This window comes from Pseudorasbora parva, chromosome 12 (genome assembly GCF_024679245.1).
Source record: "Pseudorasbora parva isolate DD20220531a chromosome 12, ASM2467924v1, whole genome shotgun sequence".
NCBI lineage: Eukaryota > Metazoa > Chordata > Actinopteri > Cypriniformes > Gobionidae > Pseudorasbora > Pseudorasbora parva.
In genome coordinates, this window is record NC_090183.1 from 44,049,472 (window position 1) to 44,074,059 (window position 24,588).

General features: G+C 40.3%; 3 protein-coding genes across 3 annotated transcripts; all 3 read left to right on the forward strand.

Moving 5' to 3' along the window:
• Window positions 1–1,528: 1,528 nt before the first annotated feature.
• On the forward strand, window positions 1,529–2,839 carry LOC137093379 (odorant receptor 131-2-like). The gene is made up of 2 exons (XM_067458190.1): window positions 1,529–1,550; window positions 1,876–2,839. Exon 2 carries the CDS (start codon window positions 1,892–1,894, stop codon window positions 2,837–2,839), a length of 948 nt encoding a protein of 315 aa, XP_067314291.1. The 5' UTR covers window positions 1,529–1,550; window positions 1,876–1,891.
• A 3,496-nt stretch (window positions 2,840–6,335) lies between these two features.
• On the forward strand, window positions 6,336–7,283 carry LOC137093380 (odorant receptor 131-2-like). The gene has a single exon (XM_067458191.1). The coding sequence runs from the start codon at window positions 6,336–6,338 to the stop codon at window positions 7,281–7,283; it is 948 nt and encodes a 315-aa protein (XP_067314292.1).
• Window positions 7,284–14,839: 7,556 nt separating this feature from the next.
• On the forward strand, window positions 14,840–16,897 carry LOC137093381 (odorant receptor 131-2-like). The gene is made up of 3 exons (XM_067458192.1): window positions 14,840–14,856; window positions 15,052–15,315; window positions 16,151–16,897. Exons 2-3 carry the CDS (start codon window positions 15,061–15,063, stop codon window positions 16,895–16,897), a joined length of 1,002 nt encoding a protein of 333 aa, XP_067314293.1. The 5' UTR covers window positions 14,840–14,856; window positions 15,052–15,060.
• The last annotated feature ends 7,691 nt before the right edge of the window (window positions 16,898–24,588 follow it).

Here is a 24,588-nt window from a genome sequence, read left to right on the forward strand (position 1 = left end):
GCACATTACGTGCGAGTGGTGCTTTTTGTGCATTCACGCATTTGAACGAATTCGCGTCTACGCCCGAGTTGAAAAATTTGAACTTTGGCGTCAATTCGTGAGGAGGAGCCTGCTTGCTGCTGTCACGTGGTAAAGTGAAGTGATGAGAAACCCTGCATATAATCAAAAAATACAGTTGTTTTGTCACTAAATGTAGTTTTAATGCTTTTCAGTTGATAATGTGGTTGTTTAAAGCTAAAATATGTGGTTTACTTATAAAGACAGTGCCTATTTAAAATGAATACTCTTGCGTTTTTGGAGTTGTGAGATCCAGCGATCACCAGGCGCTCAGCGCTCATTAACCCCGGCGAGAGCAGCCTTTCCTCGGCCAGTCCTTCTGGCGTTTGCCGCTGGCTTTGATGTCTCTGTAGAGGTTAAACATGACACATAATTCGTCTTGTGTACATCTAATGGGCGATCTTTGGTCCAATTAATCTATTGTTGCCTACCAAATCATTTTGACTGAGGGCAAAGTGAAGTTTCATAACTTTATATTTTATTTAAATATATATGCAGTGAAGATAATCCAGGTAGTGCGTTGGCTGAACCACATGTGTGGCTGTTAATGCTTAATATATATATTTTTGAAAATGAAAAGAGGCAGAGTGGTGTTTGAGGACATATTTCACCTGGAGCGCCTTTAACGTGCGTCTATTTCGCTTCAAATGCTCGATTTCTGCTTGCGTTCAATTAGCTGCGGACGCGCGAATGGATTCAAAATGTTCACGCGTCAAACTAGACGCGGTAGACGTGATTTTGACGCTCAATTTGCGTTTGGTGTGAACGCAGCGTAATATGATCATACTTCCTGGTTCTAGTAAGAACTCGAGCTGCTGCGTTTTGGACTAGCTGGAGTTTGTTTATTAAGCGAGCAGGGCGACCACCCAGTAGAGCATTACAATAATCTAGCCTTGAGCTCATGATGGCATGAACTAACTGTTCAGCATTTTGCATTGAAAGCATGTGCCTTAATTTATATATATTTTTAAGATGGAAGAATGCAGTTTTACAGATGCTAGAAACGTGGCTTTCTAATGAAAGATTGGTATCAAAGAGCACACCCAGGTTCCTCACTGACGACGAGGGCTTGACAGAGCAGTCATCAAGTGTTAGACAGTATTCTAGGTTACTTCTTGTGGAGTTTTGTCCAATAATTAAAAATTCATTTCTTGTGTCATTTTGACCTTGTGGCATGAATGAGTTTATGGGTTAATTTAATACATGAGCATAACAGTCCTCAAAAACAGTATATGAAATGTAGTAGAATCAGATATTTTTTTAAGACTTTATCCTGCTGTAGAAGAAACTATGGTGAATTCCTGAAAAGAACTGTCTGAATCCTCATTGTTCCAATATACATTTCACTAGACCTTGTATTTTTTATTTTCTTTAATTTCCCGGGTGACATAACTGATGTCACCATCTCCAATCAGTGTGTGCAAGCATTTAAAGGGCTGCCATGTCTTCACTGGTGCTGTTGCTGGCCAGACAGGGCAGAGTGCTGGACCGAGGTGAGTGCTGGGGTCTGACTAGTTACCTAATTACAAGTCTTTTTCTCCATTCAAATGCTCATTTTCACTCATTCTGTGCTAAATATGAATTATATGTGACTGATATCTTGACTGATTTCTGCAACATTTTTTTATTGGTTGGATGGTTGTTTATACTGAAAATCACTGAAAACAGAATGGAAATATAAATACTTATGTGTAAAAACCCAAACAGTATCTTAATAACAATATCTTAAAAGTTGTTAAAAATGTTTTTCTTTTTCTAAATGATTGGCAAACTTGTCATGCACTTACATGTTGTTGTTTTTTTGTTCGTTTTTGTCAGACTCAAACCCTGAGTGATGAATTCAACATTAGGCCAACAACTCCTCATGCGAGACACGTTCAGCACGGCCTTCATGAAGAACTTCATTGTGGTCCTGGTGTGGTTCCTCCTCAGCTACATCAACGGCAGCGTAGTGGCCACCTTCTTCAGACACCAAATCTTTTATGAGGACCCTCGCTATATTCTTTTCATACATATGGTCATTAATGACGCAGTGCAGCTAACTGTAACCATTGCTTTGTTTGTGGTCAGTTACATCTTGTATAACATCAGTGTAGGAGTGTGTTGTTTCTTTATCCTGGTGGCTGTGTTCACCACCCGCAGCACACCTGTGAACCTGGCCGGCATGGCCATCGAACGCTATATCGCCATCTGCCATCCTCTGCGGCATGCTCAGATCTGCACCGTGCGGCGTGCGTACATGCTCATAGGGGCCATTTGGTTCGTATCTGTGGTTCCTGACATCACTGACCTGTTTGTGACCTTAGCCACAGAACCTCTGAGTTTCTTCAAAACCACTGTTTTTTGTCTCAGGCAGAATGTGTTCAAAGATCCGGTGCTGCTGTATAAGCGGCAGGCGTTTGATGGGATTTATTTCTCGCTGGTCTTCCTCACACTACTGTCCACGTACCTGCGGATCGTGTTCACGGCTCGTGCGCTCTCCACTGAGAGAACGTCTGCCAAACGGGCGACCAACACCATCTTGCTCCACGGGGTGCAGCTGCTCATGTGCCTGCTCTCTTACATCTCCCCTAACGTGGAGGGCCTTTTAAATGTCATCTTTCCAGGACACTTCCTAGAAATCCGTTTTATAAACTATCTAATTGTCTATATTTTGCCACGCTTTTTGAGTCCAATTATATATGGAGTAAGGGACAAAAAGTTCCGCAAGTATCTGAAGAGGTATCTTGTGTGTGGCCTCTCTGTAGACACAAGAGTAGAATGCAAAGATGAAAAAGATTGAATGGATTATTATTTTTCTATAATGTGAAAAGGGTTTTGAATCTGATATGTAAAAAATGATGTAACTTCTTGGCAAATGTTTAGTTTTAAATGATTCCCATGTATTATTTAGCAATTCCCAGGTATTCCTTAAAAGTTCCTTAGTGTGAATAAATCAGAGCTTTATAATGAGACAGACATCATTGTTTTTATTGTTTGTGCTATACAGTTTTATTTATTTGTTTGTTTGTTTATTGGTAGCCTAAAATGGTAACATTTAATATTGACTGGTTTCAGTCTGGTCAAAAACATTATTTAACATCACTGAATCACCCTAAATACATGAATGTATACCAACTATAAATCAGGTGGAAAGAGTTATTCAGGTAACAACTGCTGTTGCATCACTTTTTATAGTGTGTATAATCAATCAAAAGAAAATTCTTCAAAAACAATAAACATTATTTTTTAAAATGTATGTAATCACATTCTGTAGTGACAGAAATATTAGTTATTTTATTTAAGTCATGTAAATCATTTAAGTTAAGTATTTTATGTTCAAGTCATGTGCAGAGGTTATGTGCAGTTTGATCAGTTCATTTCTGTTTACTGAAGTTAAAAAAGTTAGAAATCAGTTGAAGCAATAGTTTATTAACTGCTGTTTAGTCCACACGTTAACATAAAAATGCTAAGTGTAAATAATGTAAGTATTTATAGATTCTTATGTTTACTTTATAAATAATTATTCATGTGCATATATCATACAACGTTAGGATTTTAGAATCATAAATGTCATTGTAATCATATCAATGGTTTGACTGATAATGAATGGTACTTGCCTGACTGCATTGTGCCAAGTGTAAAGTTTGGTGGTGGGGGGGATTATGATATGGGCCTATTTTTTCAGCGGTTAGGCTTGGCCCTTTAGTTCTAGTGAAAGGAACGCTTAATGCTTCAGCATAACTGTTACAGCTTTTGATAAGAGACAGGAGCAGCCAATAGTGATTAGTAAATACTCATTATTATTTCAGATAATGACTGTGACAGAATGTCAAAAACAAGTGCAAAGCAGCAGTGACAGGTCAGGCAGATCCCAACATAGTGTCAGACAAACCACTCGGAGAACGGCAGGTGCAGGCAGAAGAAACAGTCAGGCAGCGAAGCAGGGACACAGTGGGCATACACAGAACAGCTGAATCCAGGAACCGGAACAGAGATCACTCAGAGGAAGCGGGAGCCCCAGCTGATGAACCACACCAGGGAAGCCTGAAACGATCTGACAACAAGTGCTGGTGAGACACTTGCAAATAAAGCCTGGATAATGAGTGCAGCAGGTGAAGGTGTTGAGTACCCTAATCAGTGACCATGCCTCCAACACAACCTCACATAATACAGAAAAAAGAAGATGATGAATTGATGAACCGTGACAATACCAATACATTTTGGACAATTTCATGCTCACAAATGTATGGGAACAGTTCAGGGATGGCTCCTTCCTGTCCCAACATGACTGCACACCACTGCACAAAACAAGTGAGGAGCGGGTTTTGTGTGGGAGAACTTGACTGGTCTGCATGGATTCCTGACCGCAACCTGATAGAACAGCTTTGGGATGAATTAGAGTGGAGGCTGCGAGCCAGGCCTTCTCATCCAACATCAGTGCCTGACCTCATAATTGCACTTCTAGAAGAATGGTCAAAAATTCACATAAACACACTCCTAACCCTTGTGGAAAACCTTCCTAGAAGAGTGGAAGCTGTTATAGAGTAATTCTGTCGTCTGTAGTCTGTCATATGTGTTTTTGTATTTAAGTTGCTCTTGTTCAGTCACTCCCTGTCCGGTCTTGAGTTATGCTTAAGGGTGTTTGGTGTTCTGTTTCAAGTTCATTTGAATAAAAGCCTATCTGTTTGGAAGTCCTGCTGGATCTTCTTATCTCTGCTGCACTACATAGCATCAGGAATGCGATGCACAAGGGATGCAACAGCTGAAACCCATGTCTTGGATACGTCTGTTTGTAGTGGTTCGTGAAGCACTGCCTCCAGCTGCAGTCCACTCTTTTGTGAACCTCCCCTATATTTTTGAATGGGTTTTGTTTCACAATCCTCTCCAGGCTGTGGTTTTCCCTATTGCTTGTACACTTTTTTTTTCTACCACATCTTTTCCTTCCCTTCGAGTCTCTATTATTTGTGCTTCGAAAGAGAGCTCTGTGAACAGCCAGCCTCTTTTGCAATGACCTTAGGTGTCTTGCCCTCCTTGTGCAAGGTGTCAATGGCCGTCTTTTGGAGAACTGTCAAGTCAGCAGTCTTTCCCATGATTGTGTAGTCTACAGCAGTGGTTCCCAAACCTGTCCTGGAGGACCACCAGCCCTGCACATATTGTATTTTGTCTCCCAATATCTGACACACCCATTTCAGGTCTCTACTAATGAGCTCATAAGTTGAATCAGGTGTGTTAGATGAGGGATATATACAAAATGTGCAGGGCTGGTGGTGGTCCTCCAGGACAGGTTTGGGAACCTTTTAAAGGCCTTTGCAGGTGTTTTGAGTTAATTAGCTGATTAGAGTGTGGCACTAGGTCTCTTCAATATTGAACCTTTTTACAATATTCAAATTTTCTGAGACACTGAATTTGGGATTTTAAGTTGTCAGTCATAATCATCAAAATGAAAAGAAATAAACATTTGAAATATTCCCTTCTGTGTGTAATGAATGAATATAATATACAAGTTTCACTTTTTGAATGGAATTAGTGAAATAAATAAACTTTTTGATGATATTCTAATTATATGACCAGCACCTGCATATTCATTGAAACAAATATTTTGAGTTATTTTTTGAATATTTAAACAGAAAAATGTATGTAACAAGATATATGGATGCCATGGAAAAATGGCCTATTTCATATGAAATGTAGTAGAATCAGATATTTATTTAAGACTTTATCCTGCTGTAGAAGAAACCACAGTGAATTCCTGAAAGAACTGTCTGAATCCTCATTGTTCCAATATACATTTCACTACACCTTGTATTTTTTATTTTCTTTAATTTCCCGGGTGACATAACTGATGTCACCATCTCCAATCAGTGTGTGCAAGCATTTAAAAAGCTGCCATGTCTTCACTGGTGCTGTTGCTGGCCAGACAGGGCAGAGTGCTGGACCGAGGTGAGTGCTGGGGTCTGACTAGTTACCTAATTACAAGTCTTTTTCTCCATTCAAATGCTCATTTTCACTCATTCTGTGCTAAATATGAATGATATGTGACTGATATCTTGACTGATTTCTGCAACATTTCTTGTTTTCTGGATTGTTGTTCATATTCAAAAGGACTGAAAACTGAACTATAAATATCTATATCTATGTGGAAATATAAATAATTATATGTAAAAGTCCCTAACAATATTTTGAAATATTAAATGTTGTTGAAAATGCTTTAAATTTTTCTAAATGATTGGCAAACTTGTCATGCACTTACATGTTGTTGTTTTTTGTTCGTTTTTGTCAGACTCAAGCCCTGAGTGATGAATTCAACATTAGGCCAACAACTCCCCATGCGAGACACGTTCAGCACGGCCTTCATGAAAAACTTCATTGTGGTCCTGGTGTGGTTCCTCCTCAGCTACATCAACGGCAGCGTAGTGGCCACCTTCTTCAGACACCAAATCTTTTACGAGGACCCTCGCTATATTCTTTTCATACATATGGTCATTAATGACGCGGTGCTGCTAACTGTAACCATCGCTTTGTTTGTGGTCAGTTACATCTTATATACCATCACAGTAGGAGTGTGTTGTTTCTTTATCCTGGTGGCTGTGTTTACCACCAGTACCACACCCATGAACCTGGCCGGCATGGCCATCGAACGCTATATCGCCATCTGCCATCCTCTGCGGCATGCTCAGATCTGCACCGTGCGGCGTGCGTACATGCTCATAGGGGCCATTTGGTTCGTATCTGTGGTTCCTGACATCACTGACCTGTTTGTGACCTTAGCCACAGAACCTCTGAGTTTCTTCAGAACCACTGTTTTTTGTCTCAGGCCATATGTGTTTAAAAATCCGGTGCTGCTGTATAAGCGGCAGGCGTTTGATGGAATTTATTTCTCGCTGGTCTTCCTCACACTACTGTCCACGTACCTGCGGATCGTGTTCACGGCTCGTGCGCTCTCCACTGAGAGAACGTCCGCCAAACGGGCGACCAACACCATCTTGCTCCACGGGGTGCAGCTGCTCATGTGCCTTCTCTCTTACATCTCTCCTAATGTGGAGGGCATTTTAAATGCCATCTTTCCAGGATGCGTCCTAGAAATCCGTTTTATAAACTATCTAATTGTCTATATTTTGCCACGCTTTTTGAGTCCAATTATATATGGAGTAAGGGACAAAAAGTTCCGCAAGTATCTGAAGAGGTATCTTGTGTGTGGCCTCTCTGTAGACACAAGAGTAGACTGCAAAGATGAAGAAGATTGAATGGATTATTAGTTTTCTGTAATGTGAAAAGGGTTTTGAATCTGTTTTGAATTAGACATGCATACAGAGGTTTTGTATAGCAAGTTTGTGCTACAGTTTTATTTATTAATTTGTTTGTTTGTTTATTGTAGCCTAAAATGGCAACATATTACCTGGTTTTATTCTGGTCAAAAAAATTATTTAACACCACTGAATTGCCCTAAATACATGAATGTACACCAATATTTTTTTGTTTAGTTTTTGTTTTTGGTGGAAAGAGTTCTTTAAGGTAACAACTGTTATCACTTTTTACAATGTGTATAATCAATGGTTTTAAAGTGTATATAATTAAAAAGAAAATTCTTTAAAAGCAATAAACATTTTTATTTTATGCATGTAATCACAATTCTGTAGTCAAAGAAATATTTATTTAGAGTGATAAGCTGTTTATTAATTAATCAAAACAATATAATTTCCTTTGTTTTCTGATGTCATATTTAGAAAATTGTGACCTAATATAATATGTGACCACAATTGTGACCTAAAATTGTGACCTAAGACATTAATGGCCTTTACTAAAACCAAACTGATCTCATTAGAGATTAGTTTGAATTTCTATACAAACTTGAATGAAAATATATGATTTGTATTTAAAACTTAGCAAAAGGTCAGAATCAAATCTGCTAAACATATAAATGCTTTTTGTCAAATGGCTTTTGTCAAGACTTGTTTAGTTATTGGATGAATCAGCATCTGTGAATACATATTTAACTAATGAATCAATGATTAACATAACTAATGATTCAATTATGTTTTTAACACTGTAATGATAAGCAATTCAATACATGGCAAAATACTTTCAAAGATGATATACTTTATTTTAATCACTACCATACACAGTCAGTGACAACAGATTTGAAATTTGCAGTGTGATGAGCATACTTTCAAAGGATAACTAAAGTCACTGAGGTCTTTGGTTTGAACAGATTTACGTAGCAAACATCAGATGTGTTTTATGGATGGCCATATCAATGAATGACAGTGCCTGCCCACTGGTGTGGAGCAGATTGAGTGTTTTAAATCTGAAAACACTCGCTCTTCTCAACTTCACGCCAGTATGCACACACCGTGATCACACAGTGACAGCCAAACTTCTCATTCATTAACATGGGTAGTGACAAAACGTGCTGTTCATGCCCCACTGACGATTGCGATGTGAAACAGACACCAAATCTTATACGAGGACCCTCGCTATATTCTAGACACAAAAGAATCGGTGTTATCACATGAGTGTTTGAATTGCAGTCTTTTAACACTTAATCATGCAGCTCTAAATTATGTTCAACGTTATTCGGTGACGACATTAGGGGTCATACTTGGGAGCCCCAATCACCTCTGAGTAGTAGAAAAACAACCAAAACAAGGCTGACAGTGACACCCAGGAGGTTGAAGAAAGCCTTCCACACACGGGAGATAAACTGAGGCCCGCGATCATAGACAATGTCCTGAAGTTTCGGAAAACCTGAGGCGGGAGGCCTCAGCCAACTGACTGTTCAGATCCCACTGAATGGGATTGAGGAAGACACTGGAGGGAAGGACAGGCTCGGGAGCGTCGATGGTATCGGAAGGAGCATAGAGTCTGGATAGAGTCATAGATACTGGAGATTCTTGTGATCGGTGAGAACTACAAATGGATGACGAGCCCAGTGTTTCAATTCTTCCAGAGCGAGTTTGATGGCAAGCAACTCCCGGTTGCCGATGTCATAATTCTGCTCTTCCGAAGCCAGCTTTCTGGAAATGAAGGCACATGGAGGAGGTTTGGCTACGTTCTCCTGCTCCTGTTTCTGCGACAGAATGGCTCCAACTCTGGTGGCTGGAAGCATCTACTTCAACCCAGAAAACCTTGTTAGGATCGGAGTGGCACAGCAGAGAAGCTGAAGTAAAGGCTTCCTTAAGAGTTTGCGTCACTTTCTTGGCTTCAGGGTTCCAGGCCAGAGATTTGCGTTTACCATTGAGGAGGGTCGTGAGCGGAGTGGTGAGCAGAAGACGTCTGAGTAGGGCTTGTAGCAGGCTGGGATGTTGACTGACCGCTTCTCTAGGGGACTTTCAATAGTCGTCGAATTACAGAAATGGACTCGGAAGATGGACATTTAGGTTGTGGAAGTTGAGGAAAACAGGAAGGGAAACAGCTAAGGCCCCATGTCAGAACGTCTCCATTGCGCCAGGAGACCTCAGGATGGTGTTGCACTAACCAGGGAAGCCCCAGGATGGCCGCTGCCGTAGAGCCCTCCAGAACCAGAGGAAAAAATATTTTTTTGTGCAGGCAGCCCACTCACAGAATGACAGACTTCACTAGACAATTGACATACCCATGGTTCAAATTCTTTCCAGTTATGGATTTCACCTTGTACGGAGTCGGAGAGCAGACGGTTGTGAGGTGGAGCTGCCTGCAGAGATCGCTGGAGATGAAGTTGCCGGCTGACCCAGAGTCAATGAGAGCCGTGACTATAACAAAGCTCGGCAGTAATCAACGTCACATTAGTGGATAATGGTGAAAATGTAACAGCGGGATTTACCACAGATCTCACCACGAGGCGCGGAGGATTGATAGAGCAAACCTTGATGTAACGATCATTTGCTCCACAATACAAGCAGAGGTTTTGTGTCAGCCAGGGAGCTTTCTATACTGGAGATAGGCATGCATGATCGATTTGCATACTCTCCGGTTCTGGGTGCGGTGGTCTCTCCGGCTGGGGGAGATGGTGAGGGGACTGCAATGTGAGTAACTCTGAGTAGCAACCTTGAGAACGACGATCCAACTGAAAGCTGGATGAATTTCTCTAGACCCCATGAGTCATCATAGATAGCAAGCTGTTATCGAAGTGCTGGATTAGGTCCTTGACGATACATGGTGATCAATGCTCTCTCTTTATATCCGCTTGCAGCAGCCAGAGTTCTGAAATTGAGTGTATATTCAGCAACTGAAGTTGTACCTTGACACAGATGGTATAATCTCTTACTAACAGATGAATCACCCAGGGTACGGCCAAACACCTTGTTAAAGTGGGAAACGAAACTCTGGAGAGAACTGTTAACTGCACTGGATTGGAACCATATTGTTTCCACCCATTGAAGAGCATGACCAGACAGTAGGATATTTTGGACCACTCTGTAGAAAATAGTTGTGGTTGTGCTTTGATTTTTTGTACTTCCACTAGACCAGAGAAGGGCGCTGGTTTGACCATGGGACCGGCCATCCAAACAAGTGAGAAAAGGGTTGTTGTGGATGTGAACGTGGTGTTCGTGGTTGCCCTGGGTCCCGCCAACTCTCTCCAGAGGTCTGCAGGTTCTTGAAATGGATTGCGGGAACTCGGATCCATTTCCGTTCTCTGTCTCACCTTCTGTCAGGATACACACACTGGACAAGGTTACGGTGAACACACAAGAAGGTTTATGGAACCACAGGGGAGCAGGTGAAGCGTGAATGATGAGTGGATAATGGATCAGTCTTACAGGAGGTGATGGTACAATGGCAGGATCCCAGGAGATGGCAGGTAAAGCACTCAGGCAATGGAAATGTAATCGGCAAGCGTGGAAGATACTCAGGAGATTAGGATCGTGGAGAACAGGTTAGTGGGTCTTTCCTAGTTTGAGGTGAGACGCTGACTGAGGGTAAGTGCTGGTGCTTTATGGTGAACGGTGATGAGGTAATGGGACACAGGTGCAGGTGATTAGTACTCTGGGGGTGTAAGTCTAGCAGATCCGTGACACTAAAGCTGTGTCCCAAAGTGAAGTGCGCGCACTTCGAAGGCCGCATTTGAAGTGCGATTACGTCATACCTGCACTACGAAGACTGTCCCAATGTGAAGGCAGCACGCTCTGAAGGCCGCATTTGAAGTGCGATTACGTCACAGCGGCACTACGTAGGCTGTCCCAAAGTGAAAGCTGCACCTCTGAAGCGTTCTGAAGGCCGCATTTGAAGTGCGATTACGTCACAGCGGTGCGACGAAGGCTGCCGCAATTCATGAGCGACTTCAAAATGCGCCCTTCGGTTCTCAGGCAAAGGAAGGGTACAGCAGGTGGGACCTTCCCATAACTTCGCAGCCTTCCCTATCCCAGAATTCATAGCACACTGCTGACTACAGGATTTGACTGGTCCGCATTCCCGCGGCACTCGATCAGATTCCAGTTAAAGACGGTAGCGGTCGGTAACTCAAGTGTAGCCTGGGTACTATTGAACACAACAGCGCAAGCGCTTGAAGTAAATAAAACGTTCAACGTTAGTGCATTCACACAGTTCCCAGTTCCCTGCCCTGAGCAAGATAAACTTTAATTTCCCAATTTTTAAATGCTATTTATTTCTCAACCATTATCTCAAGAAGAGGAATCAGTCCATTATCACCCTTTTCGCTGTTTCTTTTTTCCCCCATACACTTTCTTTAAATAGCCTTCAAAATATAATCTGCGCGGCGCTGTATTTTCGTCCTGCTCCCGCTATTCCGCACCGCACGATCCGCTCGCGCAAAATTCACTCGGTGCTCACCCGCTATAAATTATTTTATTCCCGACCCGATTGATCAAGCTAAATTTAGATGTTGTTTCCAGAATCTATCTTTTAAATTTCCCTTACAGAGACACTGGATAGGAATTGTCCGTGCAATCATTTATTTTTCTTACAGCCTGCTGTAGCCTATGATCAACACCGTAACTAAAACAAATATTACAGAAAAATAGGCTAAATCAAATGTGACATTTGTCACTCAGAATTATAAGAAAAAATACAAACAAACGAAAACTGCTGACTTAGATGCTAAAATAAAGTTTTTTTTTTTATATAGGCCTATGAATGAATGATTGAATGAATGTTCACTGACGACGGTCAACGAAACATCGATCCTCCAAAGACTGAATGCGTGGCCGACACAGAACAATTTAAATAGCTAGCTTATTATTTTTTATGCAAGTTATTTGTAAATTAAACGAACTGCTGTCTATTGTTCATTTTCGTTAACTTCAAACGTAGGCTAAATTAAAGAGAAGTGGTTTTTCTATAGCCTAGCTATTGTTTATTTTTGTAATGCACGTTATAATTTGTAGCTACATTAAATGTTTATACATATAATTTCTTGTCATGTAATTTAAAATGTGTAAATGAAAATAAATTGGTCTATTAGCCTACGTAGGCTTTTTACAACTATAGCCTATTTATAGACCAATAAAATAACTTAAGTTTAACATTAGAAACAACACATTTTTATTATCAGCCAAACCAGAAGAAAACACTTTTCAACACTTTCATTGCGCTGAGCGGGAGAAGCTGGAGCTGGACCGGGATGGGGAATAATGCACAAGAGACTGGTAAGGCCTGAGCGGGACATCATCTTCTGGGATGAGTGCATATTTCCACTGTCCGCAGCTTTGCGGGGCCGAATCGGTCGACGGCTGCATGGCATGCCATAAAAAATGCATCTGAGATGATGAGTTGAATAAAAATAAGTAGGCCTACTTAAAAAAAAAAAACATGGACGTATATAGGCTAAATGTTTAAAATATATTGTAACAGTTACATTTAACATAAGAAATAAACTGTTAAATAATATTTGCAATTTGACAATATTTAACCGGCTACAGATTTACATGCTTATGGTCCAGCCCATCGTCGCAGGCTTTGAAGCATGTCAAAACCCAATAGAAAGCTCAAAAAAAGTATATATATATATATATATATATATATATATATATATATATATATATATATATATATATATATATATATATATATATATATAATCTAAGTAGTAGTATATGCTCCATTTCTCTTTTTAAATCTCCTCACGAACGTCCGCTGTCAGTTGTCAGAACCTGCTAGTCCATTAACGGCGCTTTGGTTCATTGTTGCCAAGTCTGGAATGGGGTTGCATTTAGGCTACTGTTGCTTTGGGGTGTTTGTGGCCTATAGTCCACAGGTTAAGTTGTCTTTACTTAAGCAATATTTCTACTGCCCGCGCCCCGCATTTTGGGATATTTTGGTCCATTCTGGCCGTGATTCCGATACTTTTGAATAACAATTGGAGGGGTTTTATTATTCAGACCTGGCAACCCTGTCTCTCGGTTCGCCCTTCGTGCACTTCGTGCACTTTGAAGGCGTGGCCTGGTCTGGCCTTCGAAGTGCATGGCCTTCGAAGTGCGCACCCTTCACTTTGGGACACAGCTTAAAGCCTGGTTCAGACTGCATGATAATCAAACTCATCGTCTCACTGCTCTTTTCACACTGCATAACTATCTGGGGTAGCATTCAGTCACTGCTGTGTTCACACTGACCAATGGATCGATGACAGAGGGTTTCACACCGCATGACTATACAGAAGGAACAATAGCCGACAACTCTCTCTCTGGTGCGCAAACTACGTTTCCCAACTAAACACACTTGCGATGTGAAAAGTAAACAAAGCGAGATCACACGTGCATCAGACCGGAGTTCTCAGAATTCTTAAAATTGTTATTAAAAATGATAAACTGCAGAAAGTTTGCGCTCCAAATTGTCTGTGTGCACGATAACACCTATGGTCTTGGGTATTTGTCTGCAGTTTCGCAAAACCTGTTAGCGAGTCAAAATCGGGCTAAAATCGGGCAGTGTGAACTCGGCTTTACACAATGAAGTTGTAATATTTACAAAACTGACATGGCTAGTTTGGGCCTATAGCCTCGTGGGCAGCGAATTGACATCTAGCACTACGCTTCAGGCAAACCAAATTAGAATCGTGGACTTTTCCTGATCCTCTCCCCCTTTCTCTTATATACCTGTATTTCAAGGGTAAGAGTGACTCGGCATGCAAATTTACATTGGCTGCTTTTTTATTAGTCAGATGTGATTGGGGCTCCCATGTATGACCCCTAATGCCGTCACTCAACATAACGTGTCCATTCCCTTCATCAGGGAATGATGTTTACTTCAGTACTGAGACATTCCTTGCACTGCTGGCCGATCCAATACTTAATTTTAAAATGGGACTTTTTGTATTCAAAGCTCTGAACAGATCAGCACCTCAATACCTCTTTGTCATTCTTAATGCAAATACATCTACTACATTTCTGAGGTAGTCTGAACTGAGAAAAGTTAACCATTCCAAAATCCAAGATCCATTGCTGGGCAAAAACTGTGGATAGTTGCATGGTTTCTCTCAGATTATTTTAATCAGAATCTAACTTTAAATAAAGGTTAAACCATCTTTTGCTAAGGCTTATAACTGCTCTTATAGGTTAAACCCTATTATCAGTGTGTGATGTCTCTTTTCTAGGTCTTTATAGTGCTTTATAGTGTTAATTTTTTTTTTTTTACTGTGCTTTATGTAGCATTTGATTTGGCAAAAATAATTTAAAATCTAATTTACTGTGTGTTGTTTTACACCTCTGTTTACATCATTGTATCCCTGCAAGGAAGAAAAAAAAAACAGTTCTATGGAGTAAAATGACAAACCCCTGAAGGGTTTTCTGGTCATCCTCCAATCAACCACCTTGATCTATAGCACATCCATAGAGTATATAAGATTCACCACAAGCTGGGACTGTCAGGAAAGGGCAGGAGGTATTTTAGGTAAGAATGGATTTGACTAATTTTACATATGATTGTAGGCATTATATACAAATATACTGCTAATAAGACACTAGAATAAATCACTATCTAACATGTTTTTTTATATATGGCTTTGTCTGCATTTAGCTGATTGATTACAAGATGAATGTACAATGCATAATGTATATATAAACTGTGTGTGCTTTATCATGTCAGGTTGAGAACATGAACTCCAATGCTGTCTCAGAGTATGGTAACTCTACTTTACTCCTTTTCATACCACGGGACAGCTTCAGCGCTGCTCTCACTAAAAACATCGTGGCCATGCTTGTATGGCTGGCTCTCAGTGTCTTTAATTGCAGTATGGTGTCCACTTTCCGCAAGCACAGTTTCTTCTATGAAGACCCACGTTATATCATGTTTATCTGCATGGTCATTAATGATGCTGTACAACTGACACTGGTAACCGCCTTGTATGTGGTTAGTATTAAGATGAAATTATGGGGCCAAAAATGACACTTAAGCCTGAATGTAATCGCATTGCATACAAAATATCAAAGCATGTATTTTTTTCAGCAAATTTAAGTATGCTGCCATTCAAGAGTCAGTAATTCTGAATTAATATGGTCAAAAATACTGTGAATATTGTGAAATATTATTCCAATTTAAAATAACAGTTTTTTATTTGAATATATTTTAAAATGTAATTTATTCCTGTGATCAAAGCTGAATTTACTCAGCATCATTACTCCAGTCTTCAGTGTCACATGATCCTTCACAAATCATTCTGATAAGAGGATTGCTGCTCAAGAAATGTATGATTATTATTATTCTTCTTGAAAACAACTGTGCTGTACACTGTGAAGCATTTTTCCAGAATGTTTTGATGAAGTTCTAAAGAACAGCATTTAATTGAAATAAAATCTTTTGTAACATTATAAATGTCCTTACTGACACTTTTAATCAATTGAACACATTCTTGCAGAATAAAATTATTAACTCCATTACTTTTAAACAGAGGTGTAAGTGTTTTTAAAAACGCTATTAAAGTCTATAAGAAATCAAATGTAAAATGTGTATGTGCTTGAAGGTGAATGTATGAATGAAAATATACCGTCCAACTTTGTATTTTGTTTTGATATTGTCTGTTTTAAGAAAGTTAAATACAGTTTTAATTTTACTAAGCATTTTGTTGAAACTTTGAGTAGAAGAATCTTTTAAAAAAGTTTAATAGATCCAAACAAAAGATGAAAACTGTATAATGAAACAATGGTCTAATGTGTAAATCGTTTGTGTTCCTTTCCTCCTGTTGTAGGTGAGTTATGCCTTCTCAAAGATCTTGGCATCTGCCTGCTGTCCGCTGATCATGACCGCTGTGACGACCACACGCTCCACTCCGCTCATCCTGGCCGGCATGGCCCTGGAGCGTTACATCTCCATCTGCTTCCCCCTCCACTACAGCCACATCTGCACCGTCACACGCACCATGTGGATCATCATGGGGATATTCCTCCTGAGCCTCACCCCCCCGCTCACCGACCTTTTCATCACTGTCGCCAAAGAACCACCATTGTTCTTCCACACGTCCATTTTCTGCGATCACTCGCTCCTATTCCGAGACAGCTCGATCTATTACAAGAACTGTGTGTTTGATAGTGTGTATTTCTCTTTTGTCTTCTTGACTTTACTTTATACATACTGTAAGATCATGCTGACGGCCCGTGCGGCCTCCACTGACCAGGTGTTGGCCAAGAAGGCCCGAAACACAGTGTTTCTCCACGGGGTTCAGCTGCTGCTGTGCATGCTGGCGTTCGTCGTGCCGTCCATGCAGGCTCCACTCATACAACTGTTTCCGATGTATGGCCTAGAGATCCGTTATGTTAATTTTCTTCTGGTCTACATCATCCCACGATTTCTCAGTCCAATGATATATGGATTCAGGGATGAGAAGTTTCGCAAGTATTGGCTCAGATACTTTATCTCTAAAGCACGGACGGTAAAACCAGCTGGCCATTTCTTCCAAAATCCTGGGCGATGTTCTGTTCACTGCTATGCCACATGAATGATTTGTAGGTGACGGTCTCGGTTTCTAGAGAGAGTTCATGTGTAGGAGGCATTTAAACAGGCCAACAGGATATGTGCTGATTCAGAAAACATCCTTTACTAAGTGGAACAAATACGTATGATTGTGTACTAAAGTCATGAAAAAGAACAGTTTGAAAAGGATCGGACTTAAAGATTTTAATATAGGGTAACTGGACTAAAGACACACTAAGAAAATGTTGCTTTTTTCCTAGAGTGTATGATTGCAAAAAAATAAATAAATATATAGGCTATGTTTGTATTGAACATTGATGAAACAACAGATTTTGTGTGAAAATAAATCATAAAAGTGGTTTATTTTGTTTAAAAATTGCATAAATGTATGAGATGGCGAGGCCTTTTACACCACAGATACACGGAGCAAAATACACAAATACTTAATATACTTAAAATAATATATATCATGTCATCTCACATATCATGTCAATGTTAATACTTTCTCTAAACAATCACAATTTAGCAAAAATTTTACTATTTTCTAAAAATAAATGTTTGTACAATAAATATACTGTAATTCAAATATGTTAATAAAAAATATATTTTAAAATTACAGAAACAAAATTATTTAATTTTTTTCAATTCTAAAAGCATTGAAGGAGTTCCCATCATAATTTAATATAGATTTACATTAGTAACAATAAATTATGTCTTATTATATGCTATGATTAGTATCATATTTTTAAATATAAGGGCTTGATTATAAATATGGTGATTATATCTCAACCTAATATATGATGTTTCCCATCTCAATCTCACCATGTCATGTCAACAAATGGTAATGTCAGTCAGCCGCAGTTTATTATCATGTTCATTATTGTGCCTTTTACCCCAAATACCACTGTTGCTTTAATTACCTTGAACAAAACTGAAAATCATTAAAGGACAACTCCGAGGAATTTTTAAGTTTATTTTGATCGTTATATCTTTGTAAGTACAGTCTATAGAAGAAAAAAAAGGAACCGGCTAGGTGCTTGCAACACGGAGTTATTACAGTTAATGCCCAGAGCGCCCCCTCAGCTAAAACGGCAGCTTTGGGGGCATAAACATAAAGGGCGTCTTTGTGCCTCTTAACAGACACAAAATGCAATTAAAATGTCTGTCCATCTGTCCAACAAGAACAGGTCCCTTACATGACAACGAGATGCGTTTAGCCACTTAGCCATTGTTTAAATTAATCTAAACAGTGTGCTAGACGGCAAGCTGTATCTCGTGCTGAAGTCCTGTGGGAACTCAGTTGTAGCCAAAAAAAGAAGCAAATAGTCCAGTTGGGAAGAGCGTTGTGTGTGTAAAGCATGATTATTTTATTACTGCACATCTTTCCTCAAGCCATGTGTGCCCAAATGGAAGGATAAATAAAGTTTACATTACGTCCACAGTGGTTGCACCTGTCTTCGACCACGGAATGGCATTTTTCTGGCCCCGCTGTGTTGTGTCTGTGTAAGTTTGTCAAGTGTTTGCTGCAAAATTTTCGCATTCTGTTGTCACAATTCGGAAAGGCACAAACGTGAACCATTTCTTCTTCACTTGTGAGCCCGATCGGATCATCACTCTATGATGGCAGGTTCATGAGCAAATCTTTCTTTTTAACCGGTTCTTTTTAGTGAACCGGGCGAACCAGTTCACCAAATCGGACTGAATCGTTCTAAACAGTTCGTGTCTCAAATCAGCGCTGATCCAACCTGATCTCACAGATTTCCGTGAAATGAACCCGGACCCTTAACTAAAAAAATCGGTGGTAGTTTCACGGAATTGTCGAAAATTCTGGAGCCGGATCTCACGAAAATGCGTATAAATAGTACGAGTTTGCAATCTCGTGGAATGGATACGCTAAAATGAGTTTTGGCGTGCGTATGGTACGCGGTTTTTCGCGTGCATATGATACGCACTTTATGGCGTATTATACATACGAACCCCCCACCCCACCACCCTAAACCTACCCCAGAGCGTGTCATATGCACGCCATAAAGTGCGTATCATATGCACGCGAAAAACCGCGTACCATACGCACGCCAAAACTCATTTTAGCGTATCCATTCCACGAGATTGCAAACTCGTACTATTTATACGCATGACCATGAGATCGTGTTGAAATTCTGTGATGGGTTCACGGAAGTGATGCCTATGTAAGTCAATGACACTCAGCATCCGTGGTCCACACACGGATTCCCTGTTCCAACACCTTATATATGTCAGTTTGATTCAGTCAGCATAATTTATTTACATTTATTTTTATTCAGACACGTTTTGAACACGTAACTCCATCCCTTCCCTAAACCTACCCATTTGTGTATTATAAAAAAACAGGATATAACAGGCAGATACACAGATACTGCAGGCACAATTTATTCAGAAACTACAAATATTCCAAGTGTTCCGAGGCCAAACGATTGATTTCTGTGAAGAAGATCCCCAAAAGCGATCAGTAATGTCGAGTCCATCCGCCAAATATTAATACATTTCAAAATATTGCCGCCGGAAGAAATGTAACGTCCGCTTTGACAGCATTGGCTGTTGTATGTCTCGTGACTAATTGCGTCATTACGTCAGCTTTGATGGTAAAATGCCATTGGCTCTCGTGTGTCTCGTGACCAATCGCGTCATCATGCTGTCGTCTGTATCATTTGAATCATGAGAAATATGAACGAGTGGGTGTGTGGAGCACAATCATCATTTCAATGATTAAAACATTAAGATCAACTACATGAAGATATCGTATGACTTCAGAAGACTTGGAATGCAACATGAGTTAATACTTTTATACTGTTTATGGTCCATTTGTGCAATAAATAACTGTGACTGTACATTTATTTGCCTGTTACGTGTTTTATATTGTTGAGTGGGTAGGTTTAGGGTAGGAGTGGTGTTAGTTGCTAATATGAAAGTAGGCTACAAATATTCATAAAATCATCTCTACTTTTACAAATGCAAATAATTGTAGCCCAGTGGTAAACCTGATTCTTACTCTTACTCTGAACCTCTTACTCTAAAAAACAAATCACATGACTATTAAAAAGTAAACGTTTATTTACTTTACATAAATAATAGTGGACACCTGATTTTTGAATAAGTAAATATCTATTCATTTTACATAATTAAAAAGGAGATCATTATTTGGTAACTTTATTTCATGATTAAAACTAAAGTTTAAAGTATATATTATTTAGTTAAATAAAATTACCAAAGGTTTTATGCTTTATAGCTTATTACTTTATTCTTACTGTTTTAGTGTCACTGGTTTTTATTGGTCATTTGGGTATTTATGCTGTATAGTCGATAGTGTTTGGCTGCAGGTAAAAACGTGAATACGCAGGAGAGGCACGTGTGAGGAAGGGCTGGACGGCGTGTTTTTTTTTTTCCTCTCGCGCTGAACACGTTTAGAGCACGGGACAGTCGCACGTTTGCGGGAAAGAAAAGACGCTGTAAAGACCCAGTAAAGTCGCTGAAACTGAGCGGGAGGCTCAGAGAAGAGTACCGCGAACTCGTGGTGCGGGTGAGCAAGAGATTGAGTGAAAAACGAGGTCGGAGATCCGTCTGACGGAGCGGGAGAGCTCGGAGCGGAAGCCGTGATCGGAGGTAGCCGAGCGAGCATAGTAGTGATGTCCGGTTCGCGAACGAATCGTTCTTTTTAACCGGTTCTTTATAGTGAACCGGTCGAACCAGTTCACCAAATCGAACTGAATCGTTCTAAACGGTTCGCGTCTCAAATCAGGGCTGATCCCACAAATACTGTAGATATTAACTTTCTGCCATCAGTGACAGTCTCTCAAACTAGAAATAAAACGAATATCTTGAAGTAGATGCTGTAACTCCAATCGTTAGCTGAAGTGAGGCATGTTTTGCTGAGAGATCTGATGAACTCACGAGCAGCTGATACTGAGCATGCGCGTGTAACCGAACGTACCGGTTCGGTTGTCGGATCCTCGGATCAGCAGTACAGAATCAAAACCGTTTCTGTCGGACACGTTCGATACGGAGAACCGATGAGCCGATGAGCTGCGCATGCGTGTTATTTGTTCAGAGGAACGAAATGCAGTTTAAGTGTATTTAAAACTAATCACGTTTGGAAACATTATAACAAAGCTGTCACTGTATTATTTTAAAGTTTTGGAAACAATAGATTGTAAAACGGTCAAATTAAACATTTATTTGTTTTATCAATAATGCATGATATTTTCAGGAACAGCTTTTATCTTATTTAATTTCTAAGTCGATAAAGATTTTAAAATACATGTAATCAAAACAGTAGGTTTGATATTCAGCTTGCAGCAGTTCGCAGCTCAGCACCCTGTGCTCAGCACACACACACACACACACACACACACACACACACACACACACACTGATACAGCGGTTCTCGAGTCAGATCGACCGGTTGCAACGGATCACCGGTACAGAATCGAGAACCGTTTCTATCGGACACGTTCGATCTTTCGGACATGTTCGATTCTGAGAACCGGTGAGCTGAGATACTGAGCATGCGTGATAGCGTCGTAACCGAACTGTTTCTCTCGGACTGGGACAGCTGATGCTGATAATACATGAGCACGGGTGAACACTGAGGATTTGTGTAAGTAGGCCTATTATGTCAATGTATGTTTATTTAATCCGTGTAAAACATCAGTGTTTGTACGACAGTGACAGTGACAGTCTCTCAAACTAGAAATAAAACTAATATCTTGAAGTAGATGTTGTAACAATCGATTCAGTTCGATTTGGTGAAGTGTATTTAGTGCTGTTGCAAAACATAAATGAAAAAATGTTTCCAAGATGATGATGATGTCAATTATAATTATTACTATACTAAGTTTTGATTACAAATACTTTATATGGATGTGTTTGAATGTATTTTCATCCGCCGGGATGATAGAAATGACGTCATTACGTAAAGACGTAAAAGAACCGGTGATCCGGTTTTTTGAACCGGATCACTGAAACGAACTGTCCGAAAGAACCGGTTCGCGGAAAAGAACCGAACTTCCCATCACTAGAGCATAGGCACAGCGGGCGTACGCTGGGCGGAGCATGTCGGTTCATCGCACCGCACCTGAGCATCCGGACCAAAGTTTTCCACACTCTAAATGCTTTGCAAGAGTCCATTCAGCGCACTCAATGTTTTGCAAGACCAAACAGGCCTGCAACATGTTTTTCTTCGTTCAAATCGGTACCGTGAGTAACCTGGAATGCGTGCATGTGTGTGTGAGTGGGCCCACCATCGCATTTGCTAAGGCTTGTTACAGGACACTTGACGCGGTTTTGTAAAGTGTGAGTGAAACTATTAGGGTTTCTAGCTAGATTTAAAGGGCTAGTATTTAAGCGTTCGGGAGATATTTTAGTTAATTATTTTTGTACATTTGCTAATATTGTGAGTTAGGGGAAGCTTTTATGTTTTATTTGCCAAATTATTTTATTCAATTAAACTAGGGCATTACCCTATTGTTTTGCTAAACAAAAACCATCTCTGGGTATCATTTATTTTGAAATAGTTTTGTGTAAAAAGGTTTTACAGCGCATTAGAAACTTATTAGGTGCACCTTCGTGGTATCCACCTGAATTACACTGAACCCAAGCACCCCCCATTCTTGTAAGTAATTCACAGAGTGGTTGTACAGGTGCTACATAATTTAATGTGTGTTGGAAATCTGTGTGTGGACCACGGATGCTGACTGTCATTGACTTATATAGGCATCACTTCCGTGAACCCATCACAGAATTTTCGGCAATTCCGTGAAACTACCACGGGTTTTTGATTTAAGGGTCCGTGTTCATTTCACGGAATTCTGTGAGACCAGGTTGGTTGATCCCACAAGTTATTTTACTTACTCGCTTTCTGACATGAGTGACAGTCCCTCAGAATAGAAATAAACTAATTTCTTGAATTATATGTTGTAACTCCAACCGTTCACTGAACTGTAACATGTTTTGCTGAGAGAACCGATGAACTCACGAGCAGCTGATACTGAGCACGCGCGTGTACCTGAACAAGCAGCGGTTCTCGGATCAGCAGGACAGAATCGAAAACCGTTTCTTTCGGACACGTTCGATACTAAGAAACGACGAGCCAAAGAGCGGCGACTCTTTACACACACGACGCTCTTCCCAACTGGACTATTTGCCTTTTTTCCAGCTACACCGGCGTTCCTACGGGACTACAGCTAGCCGTCTAAAACTTAAACAATGGCTAAGTGGCTAAACGCATCTCGTTGTCATGTAAGGGACCTGTTCTTGTTGGACAGACATTTTAATTGCATTTTGTGTCTGTTAAAGCCTAGTTCACACTGCCCGATTTTTGCCCCGATTTTGAGTCGCCGACAGGTTTTGTGAAATCGCCGACAAATGCCAGAGATCACAGGCAAATCGGTGCTCGTGCACGCGAGTGACAATCACGCAGTATGAATTATCAAAGACGCGATCAGAGAGAATCGCCGACGAGTTGCCGACGCCGGTGAGATATTTGGCATGCTAAATATCTGGACCTGTCGGCGATTCAAACTCCTGCTGTGTGAACTGCGTTCTGACTGAAAATTACACCGACAGCCAATGAGAGAGTGAGATACAGGGCAGCAGGAGGTTCAGGGAGGAGTTATAAAGCAGAATTTCAGTATTTTAATATATATATTTACAATTCTATCAAACAGAAACAAAGGCCAAACATTTGCACATCCAGCCGCAGCAGCAGCACATTAAATAATTATTTATTTACCTCAAACTGTCTTTGCAGAACAAAATCCTGGCTCCCTCTGTCTCTCCAACAATTTCTTCCGCCATAATCTTTTTTCTTTTTCTCCACAAATCAGCGCACATACAATTTGAAGCAAACTTTGTGCAGTTTATCATTTTTAATAACAATTCCAAGTCTCGCGCGAGAACTCCGGTCTGACGCACGTGTGATCTCGCGTTGTTTACTTGTCACATCGCATGTGTGTTTGGGAAACGTAGTTTGCGCACCGGAGAGAGAGAGAGTTGTCGGCGATTCTTCCTCTTGTTCAGTCATGCAGTGTGAACTCCTCTGTCGTCAAACCATCGTGCAGTGTGAACACAGCAGTGACTGAATGATACCCCAGATAGTCATGCAGTGTGAATAGAGCAGTGACCCGATGAGTTTGAAAATCGTGCAGTCTGAACTAGGCTTAAGAGGCACAAAGACACCCTTTACGTCTATGCCCACATAACTGCCGTTTTAACTGAGGGGGGCTCTGGGCATTAACTAGAATAGCTCCGTGTTGCAGGGACCAATCCGGTTCGTTTTTTTCTATAGACTGTATTCACAAAAGTATAATGATCAAGATTAACTTAAAAATTTGCCGGAGTTGTCCTTTAAGAAGATATTTGTCTTAAAATGTATTCAATAACAATAACTTAAAAAAACACATCAAATATAAGATCAAATTAATGCAGAATCAATTTCGGCGATCGTGTCAAGAATCAGGCAAATTTCCACGTGCATCTTGAAAAGCGCATGTTTCGGAAAGTGCTGAGGCAAGTTTTTGTGCCATCTAGTGGTTTAGAGGAAGTTAAAATCAAAGGCGCCTTTTACACCGTGAAGCCTTTAGCCCCAGTGTACCCTATAATGAAAAACACCTCAACAACAGATCCATGAATTCACAAGTTAAAATGTATAGGTCTATATGTACCTGTGTAAAGCATATTGCT